Genomic DNA, 9,904 nt, shown 5'->3' on the forward strand with positions numbered 1-9,904 from the left:
TATATATATATATATACTTAATTTGCATTGTATTTTATAAAATAGATGTTTTAAGGCCAAATCCTCAACTAATGTACCAACACCAAAAACAAGATCACAGGAGTCCATGTTAGAAAGCAGATCATGTGGGGTCAAAAGGTGCTTTACAGCAATTAGGGATTGTGCTTTTAAAGTTCAGCATTATTGGCATTGTTCAACTTTTCCAGTGTCAATATTAGAATTAGTCAAAAAGAATCATTTTAGACATGGCTATCTGATTAATAGAAGGTAGAAAAGTATTTGGGTTTGATACCCAACTCATCATCTGATATACTGCATAGACAGAAATAAAACCGCACCTTCCAGACATTCCCCTTCAGGCGGAGTGGAACCAGGTTCAGCATAGCTGTCTGCCAGACTGGCCCAGCGGGAGACCCACTTGGGTCCTTCCAGACCTGCTGATGGAACCTAGAAAACAAAACAACATGATGAACTTTACCGGACGATAGAGACGTGGGACCAAAGAGTCCTACATGACCTGACAGAGTAAATAATGTACCAGGAGAATGAGGGAATAACAACACTAGACTTCATGCACTGGGATCAGAACATGCTACACAGGTGTTTTTTTCCAGGTTCTGATTCGGTTTTTACTGTTTTTTTTTACCTGTATGGGGCCTGTTGGGGGGCCGCTGATAGCAGCTGGGATAAAGCCATGCAACGGTTCCACAGTGCTACCATCGCTAGGCAGATTAGCTTGCTCATCCTTGCCATCATTTATTACAGGTCTATACACTCCTGTGTTCACACCACTGTACTCTGGAGAGTCGAGGACACCAAACACCTGTCAGAGCACAGGGCATGCATGAGGACGGGGGGCAGGATCACGGCAACAGGAAGGAGCAAGAAGGACAAGAGGTTTCATGCATCCCTGAAGCGATTTAAAAACACACTTTTTATTCAGGCACCTCACATAAAAATGGTTCTCAGATATATTTATAGAAGCTTTTCTGCAGTTCAGACCATGTTTATATCGGCAATTTGATTGTGGACTGACGATTTGAAGAAGGGGAAGTATAGACGTAGTTTGGTCACTTATTTGGATATTATAACACAGATAAGGTCTTTACCGCCACCCCCAACAAAGACACTCTAAAGGGATGTTTGTTTGTGTCTTTTACTGATGTTAGCAACACAGCAGCTTCAGTAGTGCCTCCATATAGTCCCCCATATAGTCCCGTTTGTACTCTGTCTCAATGTAAAGCAACTTTTTAAGAGTCAATGTTCAGGGAGTTCTTTCACTTTTATACAAGTAAATATTCTCTCTACTCAAAACTGAAAGGAAGGTTTTTACATCAGCAGTATGAACCATGAAAGCTGCTTCAACAACACTTTGAGGTCACTGTGAGTTCACCTGATCGATCATGTTGCGAGCTTCCTCCACCTCTTTGTCCTGCGACTCCGTCTCGATGGTGTAGGTCCCGGCATCACTCAGGCTGTCGTCCTCCTCGTTCCTCATCATCCTCTGGGAAGCTTTGGGGTCTCCTGCACGGACGCCCAGGGGCAGCATGGGGGACTTGGGAGGCCCAGAGGAGTGGACCGGAGAAGCGGTCTGGACAGCAGCAGCGTTGGTGGGGATCGAGGACTTTGACGTCACCGGAGGCTGTAAAGGGGAAGTGGGGTAGGAGACTGAGGAAGGAGCCGGAGATTCTTGGGGGGAAGGAATTCTTGCATGAGGAGGCGACACCATCACCGGCGGTGCAGACATCGGGGGAGGGGACATCTTGTCCCTCTTTGGGGAGGAATCATGTCGGACAGAATCCTTCAGGAATTCAGCAGCGAACTCCTGGGCGAGCTTGGACTTCTTCCCGACGCTGCCGAAGGGTCTGATGCCGACACCCGAGGAGGATCGAGAAGAGGAACCAGAGGAGGCCACCTCCCCCTCAGTTTTCTCCCTCTTCAGAGAGCTCGACCTCTGGGGGCCACCGTGGCCTTGGCCCTTCAGGGGAACCGTCACCTGCTGGGTGGGGGGGAGGTGGCCGTGCACGGACGCTGGCCTCTCGCCGCCTTTCCGCCGCTCCAGCTTGGCCTTCAGGGCGGAGTACGAGTCGGCATGAGCCGGGTTGTGCGTGAAGGACTGTGAGCGCTTTTTGCGCGGGTTGTCGTCGAAGAACTCGATGATGAAGGCCTGCTGGGTGAGGTGCTCGGGGGGCCCCTCTTTGGACTCTTCTGTGGTAGGGGACCGGTCCTGAGGAGGACTCTGGGACAGGGGCCTCTCAGGGGCCACAGGTGAGACCGGGGCCGGTCCGGGTGGAGAGTACTGGAGCGGCCCTGATTGGACCGTCTGCTGTGACACCTCCGACTGCTCCGACTGGGTGGAGTGGTGAGATTTACTCCTCCCTCCTTTGAGAACTGGGTCCTCTGAGTCACTCTGGGTTCCATCCTCATGATGGTGACCTGACAACAAGAAAACAATCAATAATCAATCAATCAACATGTTACATTAAAAACAGCCTTGGTCCTTGAAAACGAATCTGACCTCTGAGCGTCTTGATGTTGATGGCGAGGTCACTCTTGGTGCTGTAAACGTCTTCACACGTCGGACGTCTTCTCATCATGCTGACATCGCTGTGAACCAGCCAATCGGCCACCTTGCTCTCCGCTGACATCACATCTGTGGGTGTGGCTGATGTGATGGCGCTGCCGTTGGGCGGCGCCTGCTGCTGCTTCCTCTGGCGGGTGGAGAACTTGGTGACGTGGTCTTTGATCTTGATCTTGCCGGGCATGCAGTTGTCGAACTCGATGGTGAAGGAGGCGTGGCTCTGAACCACGGGCGGGGTCGGGGTGGGGGGGGACGGCGGTGCTTTGGGCGTGTCCGTGTCCTTGGTGGGGATCTCATGAAGCTCCGCCCCCAACGTTTTGGGGTGCTGGAAGTCCTTGGTGGGAATCTCGAAGTAGCTCGGCTCACGCTGGTACGGAGGGAAAGCGGTCTTTGGTTGGGAGTCTAGCAAAGATCCGCAAAAGTCCGGATCCACCAACGAAGCGTCTCTCTGAACTTCTGACAGAAAAAAAACACGTTTGACAGACACGTTTCACTAAAACTGATGAAAAATGTCTTTTCATTTTATAACAATAACAACTTAAACCTGTCTGTTGATGTGGTGGTATATTACAGCAAAACTGAAAACATATTAATATAATATATATATATATATATTAGTGCTGGGCAACGATTACAATTTTTAATCACGATTAATCTCATTGTTATGGCAAAGTTCAATAATGAATTCAAAAGTAGTGTATTGCGCACTATTATTTTTAAAGTACTGCTATATGAACAAAAGGGCAATAACATTTGGTGTAAACACTTTAAACACATCAGGTTGTTGCTGTTCTAATTCTGCAGCACTTGCTGGACTGTGTTTAAAGTGGCCCACAACTCTTCTGCAGTTGGCCAGGACATTGTCAAATGCACTGTTCTGCAGAGATACTGTGACAGAACGTTGGAGACGATCATATCTCTTCACTATCTGTGCTCAGTGTGTGACTGTGTGTGAAACGTTCCACTGCTGTGCAACATGAATAACATGTTTCAGCATGTTTCATCTACATGTGTGTGTTGTGTCTTCATGACAGTCAGAGCATGTGAATGCAGCTCTACTGTTCATCAACATAATGCTGTAACTCAGAGGTGATGATGGTGACCCAGCGATGTCCAGTAGTCTCCAGTGAGAGCAGCAGCTGCTGCTCGTTGTAACGCCGTCGCTTTAGTCGTCCTCTCCTTTAATACAACTCGTGTGTTCTTCTGGTGATGGTGCGTCTTGAGGCTCATACGTGACGTCATTTGTTGAGATCCTAAAGGTGCGTTCACACCAAACGAGACGTGAACGCACCTTGAGAACGTTCCTCAGACCGACATCTTCCACAACACTAACCTGCAGTTTGTCTCCACTTCTCTGTAGCATCTGTTAGCTTGTCTTGCTTTAGTTTCTCTCTACTTCTCCCACACGCTGCATCAATGTAGTCTGAAGACTTCCTCCACCGCTGCCAGTGAGCAATGGACTTTCAAAATAATAATTTTAAAAAACCTGCGTTAACACGCGATAAAATAATTGTCGACGTTAATTAATTAATGCATTAACACGATAATAACGCGTTAACTTGCCCAGCACTAATATATATATAATATGATAAAGTATTGTTTTACCTGCATGAGGTTCATCGCTGGTTTGAACTTTATTTCCATAATCCTCTTCTCCCCACCAAGATGGCTGACCGTACAGAGGAGTGGGCCGACTCACCGGAGCCTCTGAAACATACACACACACACACACACACACACACACACACACACACACACACACACACACATTATTAAGAATTAGTCCTGACCTCTGATTGGACGGACAGCTGTAGAGTCCAACATGGACAAAGCTATTGTAACTTATCGGCTCGTTTGTAGTACTCTTTACAGTATTTTGATGTACCTTGTGTACTTTTTGTACTATGTGTTTTCTCTGATTTCGCTCGGTCCTCTAGCTCGGTCTTCTTCTTCTCTGAAGCCTTCAGACTCATCTGCAGCTGACTGCTGTACTTCTCATGCTGAAACAACAATCAAACCCTAATTATTAACACACACACACACACACACACACACACACACACTGACCTTCAGAGCCTCCTCTGGGACTTTGTGTTGACTTTTCTCCAAAACGTAGACGTGAGAATGTGAAGAGGAGGTTAAGAAACGTACTGACGTTATAAAACACACACACAGACACACACACACACAGACACTGATGGTGTCTGAAGGATATCGTATCCGAAGCGGATGATGTCGGACAGTTTCAGGGTGATGTAGGTCTGATCAGGAATCCTCAGGTCGTTCACAAACGTCTGCGTCAAACAACACAAAATAAATTCAGTCACATTTATTATAAAAATATATTTACAGCTCAAATCAACGACGTTTTGAAGCCTCCAGGTCTTTGATTATGTCTCCATCTTGTTTTTATCAACCAGTGAACAGGAAGTGACCATATATGGACTGAGGAGGAATGACGTAGAGACCTGTCAATCACCGTGTAGCCCCTCCCTAAAGCATCCCCTGCTTTATGGTCTGTTTGACTCTAAATGGACCATAATGTACTAAATGAACATCATGCTGTATTGAAGAAGACTTGAAACTAGAGATTGAGACCATAAACTCATGTTTACAATGTTTACTGAGGTAATAAATCAAGAGAGAAGTAGAGTCATTTTCTCATAGACTTCTATACAACCAGAGGAGTCGCCCCCTGGTGGACACTACAGAGAATGGCCCAGCAGGGGCTACTTTATGGTGAACTGTCTGGTTGCTAATTGGTTCCTGACTGTGATGTAACAGTGTGACTCCCTGTGTTTGTTTGTTTGTACTTTCTGTCTCACCCCGTTCAGGCTTCCCAGGTCTTTCACCAGGTGTTCATCAGTCGTCGGGTTGTAGTTGATGACGGCATGTTGTTTGTCGACACTGCGAGACTGTCAGAAGACAAAAGAGACAACAGTTACACCTTTAGATCCAGACCAGCAGTGAGCTCAACAAACCACATGAAACCACATTCACACCTTTAGATCCAGACCAGCAGTGAGCACAACAAACCACATTCACACCTTTAGATCCAGACCAGCAGTGAGCACATCAAACCACATTCACACCTTTAGATCCAGACCAGCAGTGAGCACATCAAACCACATTCACACCTTTAGATCCAGACCAGCAGTGAGCACATCAAACCACATTCACACCTTTAGATCCAGACCAGAAGTGAGCACATCAATCCACATTCACACCTTTAGATCCAGAGCAGCACTGAGCACAACAAACCACATCAAACCACAATCACACATATTAATCCAGACCAGCAGTGAGCACAACATGATCACCTGTCTCAGATGCTCACCTGTAGCATCAGCTCACAGTCCTCTCGGCCCACAAAGATCATCTCTTTGGGGAGCCGGTGTCGAGTCCCCGAGCTGCTCACCAGGAACCATGATGTCACACTCATCTTCACAGGGCTGCTAGGAAACCCCAGAGCATCCTGGGAAATGGAGGCAGACAGGTGAGTGATGTGAGACACGTTTCATCCTCAGAAACCAGAGAAGAAAAGTTTGCTAGTTAATCTCAGAGTTGTTAGAACAACGTTGTGTTAGAGCCACCGTAGGTACAAATTTTATATATATATATATATATATATATATATATATATATATATATGTACTTTTATATATTATACATATATGAATGTGTATACACACATTTCTATATTTCTATATGTATAAAGAGAGATCTACATATATAAATATATATAGACTGTTACAGTCTATATATATAACAGTGTATATATAACAGTATATATATATATGAATGTATATACACACATTTATATATTTCTGTATGTATAAAGAGAGATGTACATATACACTGAAAAAAAAGACTTTTTGGCCCTGTAATTATTACCTCGATTATTTTTGTAAATTTTACAAGAAATTATCATTCCAGTGCTTTTACTTTAAAATATCACCTTTTATTTAATGTGTTACTTGGTGTTTGTTTGTAATTATGTATCCTCATTTTTATCATTCACACTAAGTAATATCTACTAAACTACTGTATTGAATGCACTACCTGACACAACAAAGTAAAATGTACTTGGGTAATACGAGTAAAACCTGGCAACCTATAGCGCGTACTCAGGGGGTGACGTCAGAGGAGATTTCGCGCTCCTTTCTTCAACGAGACGACGGAACAGCAGAACCTGAACAAGGACGGCAGCGTTTCACCTGAGGAGAGGAACTTCATGGACAGGAGCCATTGGGGTAGGTTATATGTTTAATTAATGCTCTACGTTGCTGTTGAGCCTTCGGTCAAGTCTGTGTTTGAGTTGTGAACACTGAAGAGTAGCGAACTGCTCAGTTTAGCGTGCTAGCTAGTTAGGCTATCATGCTAGCTAACTAGGGACAGCATTACAGACATGGCTCACGGCGCTACATTTTGTGGACATGTTTTTGGTCATGATTTTACAGGGTTCTCCCTTGAAAAGTTGTTGGCCTGGGGACACGGTGCTCGACCAGCTGCGCTCTGTCGACGAGGGGGAGGGGGAATTACTTCGGTTTTGTGAAGCCCACTTCTGCCACACAGGTGCTTTGCTGTGCTGCACACACGCACAGCGCGCTTTCTCTGGACATCCTCAAGTGCAGCCGAGGTCGAATGAGGAAAATGTGACAAGACAGGGAATCATAGCTAAGCAGCAACAAGCACACTGGTCATGTGCTAAAAAATATCCCATACGTGGTGGAATTAGTGACTTTAGAGCGAGTCTAATACACTTAACATTATTTTGTCATATTTTTACAGTAACTTATATTTCTGTCATTAGTTTTAAACTGGTCTCTTATGTCTCTATCCAGTGCGGTGTCCTTGATGATGAAGGCTTTGGGCATGAAGCAAGGTGCCAGTACTGTGTTGAGTTAGTGTCGCATATCAACATGACCAGGCCTGCTGTGTATCTCAGTATTAACGTTATGTTGGCTTGTTTATGTGCTGTTTTTCTGTGTGGGGATAAAACATGCTATCAATATGAAGATTTAAGCCAAATTCAGATTTAATGTTGTGTGTTCATGTTTTAACATAATTTCTCTATATATTTCACAGAATATTAAAGGACGTTCACTCTCAGCAAGTTGACATCAACAGTTGACACAAGGTAAAATCAACTTAGTACTGTTATAGTTTAATTAACTTGACATACATTTGAAGTCATAGTTTGTGTTGCTGTGAATAGTACATTATACTGGGAGGACTACTGCATTAATTGTTTTAGCAAGGTACCTCATCTTGATCATGTTTTTTTTTATTGTCTTTTGTTTCAGATCAATGAGTTCAGAAGAATAACCACAGTTCTTCTGGAGCGAAACATTTTGTCGAAATTGGACAATTGCAGACCAACTTTCTGGAGATACTTGGGACAAAGGGCGGAGTTGCAGGAACAAAGCCCCATGCTGGAATCACCCAGCCTGGTAAAGTTTAGATATCTAATATTATATAAAATTATGTTGGGCTCATATACACTGAGAATAGATACATAATGATGCATTTGAACACATTCAATATTTTTGTTTGTTTCCCCCACTATCATCATTTTTTGAGAACACATCAGACTCGAAGATGTAAAAGTGAACATTAGTAAATTTGAATTTCAAAGAAGTCATTGAAGAGGACTACGCTCAACATGTCATGAAGATCCTTGTCATCCATGGAAATGCAACACAGAAAGGCTTCACTCCTGACAATCGTGTTCGTCGTCAGAGGGAAAAGAGGTTCTTGATGACTGTCAAAGTGTGGCAAAGGCTTGCCTTCTGCTCATGGGCTTCATCTATGTATCTAAGTGTTGTCAAGCAATACCCATCGTTTCAAATTAAAAGTGTTTGTTAAATGACTAAACGTTTGTGTTCTTAAATTTCTTATTGGCAGCACTGATTTAGAAATGTTTTGTCTGTTTACAGTGGGTACGGAAAGTATTCAGACCCCTTCAAATTTTTCACTCCGTTTCATTGCAGCCATTTGCTAAAATCAAAAAAAGTTCATTTTATTTCTCATTAATGTACACTCAGCACCCCATCTTGACAGAAAAAAACTGAAATATCACATGGTCATAAGTATTCAGACCCCTTGCTGTGACACTCATATTTAACTCACATGCTGTCCATTTCTTCTGATCCTCCTTGAGATGGTTCTACTCCTTCATTGGAGTCCAGCTGTGTTTAATTAAACTGATTGGACTTGATTAGGAAAGGCACACACCTGTCTATATAAGACCTTACAGCTCACAGTGCATGTCAGAGCAAATGAGAATCATGAGGTCGAAGGAACTGCCCAAGGAGCTCAGAGACAGAATTGTGGCAAGGCACAGATCTGGCCAAGGTTACAAAAGAATTTCTGCAGCACTCAAGGTTCCTAAGAGCACAGTGGCCTCCATAATCCTTAAATGGAAGAAGTTTGGGACGACCAGAACTCTTCCTCGACCTGGCCGTCCAGCCAAACACAGCAATCGTGGAAGAAGAGCCTTGGTGAGAGAGGTAAAGAAGAACCCAAAGATCACTGTGGCTGAGCTCCAGAGATGCAGTAGGGAGATGGGAGAAAGTTCCACAAAGTCAACTATCACTGCAGCCCTCCACCAGTCGGGCTTTATGGCAGAGTGGCCCGACAGAAGCCTCTCCTCAGTGCAAGACATATGAAAGCCCGCATAGACTATGAGAAATAAGATGCTCTGGTCTGATGAGACCAAGATTGAACTTTTTGGCGTTAATTCTAAGTGGTATGTGTGGAGAAAACCAGGCACTGCTCATCACCTGCCCAATACAATCCCAACAGTGGAACATGGTGGTGGCAGCATCATGCTATGGGGGTGTTTTTCAGCTGCAGGGACAGGACGACTGGTTGCAATTGAAGGAAAGATGAATGCGGCCGAGTACAGAGATATCCTGGAAGAAAACCTCTTCCAGAGTGCTCTGGACCTCAGACTGGGCCGAAGGTTCACCTTCCAACAAGACAATGACCCTAAGCACACAGCTAAAATAACAAAGCAGTGGCTTCGGAACAACTCTGTGACCATTCTTGACTGGCCCAGCCAGAGCCCTGACCTAAACCCAATTGAGCATCTCTGGAGAGACCTGAAAATGGCTGTCCACCAACGTTCACCATACAACCTGACGGAACTGGAGAGGATCTGCAAGGAAGAATGGCAGAGGATCCCCAAATCCAGGTGTGAAAAACTTGTTGCATCATTCCCAAGAAGACTCATGGCTGTACTAGCTCAAAAGGGTGCTTCTACTCAATACTGAGCAAAGGGTCTGAATACTTATGACCATGTGATATTTCAGTTTTTCT

At 44.5% G+C, this 9,904-nt stretch overlaps 1 protein-coding gene across 2 annotated transcripts in view; it reads right to left on the minus strand.

The window, feature by feature from the left end:
* cep170bb (centrosomal protein 170Bb) overlaps nucleotides 1–6,131 on the minus strand; it is a 9,281-nt gene extending 3,150 nt beyond the window's left edge. Inside the window, exons 1-10 of one of the 2 annotated variants that reach the window (XM_031838806.1) lie at nucleotides 5,919–6,131; nucleotides 5,407–5,496; nucleotides 4,797–4,875; nucleotides 4,649–4,707; nucleotides 4,467–4,581; nucleotides 4,187–4,288; nucleotides 2,519–3,037; nucleotides 1,394–2,436; nucleotides 647–823; nucleotides 339–447 (exon numbers count right to left, since the gene is read on the minus strand). In XM_031838806.1, coding sequence (XP_031694666.1) covers nucleotides 339–447; nucleotides 647–823; nucleotides 1,394–2,436; nucleotides 2,519–3,037; nucleotides 4,187–4,288; nucleotides 4,467–4,581; nucleotides 4,649–4,707; nucleotides 4,797–4,875; nucleotides 5,407–5,496; nucleotides 5,919–6,023 — 2,398 coding nt within the window. In that variant the 5' untranslated portion in view covers nucleotides 6,024–6,131. The remainder of the gene's footprint in view (nucleotides 1–338; nucleotides 448–646; nucleotides 824–1,393; nucleotides 2,437–2,518; nucleotides 3,038–4,186; nucleotides 4,289–4,466; nucleotides 4,582–4,648; nucleotides 4,708–4,796; nucleotides 4,876–5,406; nucleotides 5,497–5,918) is intronic. The other variant, XM_031838807.1, reaches the window with a different exon arrangement.
* Nucleotides 6,132–9,904: the final 3,773 nt, after the last annotated feature.

Source organism: Anarrhichthys ocellatus, unplaced genomic scaffold (genome assembly GCF_004355925.1).
Source record: "Anarrhichthys ocellatus isolate YVR2014 unplaced genomic scaffold, GSC_Weel_1.0 scaffold1033, whole genome shotgun sequence".
NCBI lineage: Eukaryota > Metazoa > Chordata > Actinopteri > Perciformes > Anarhichadidae > Anarrhichthys > Anarrhichthys ocellatus.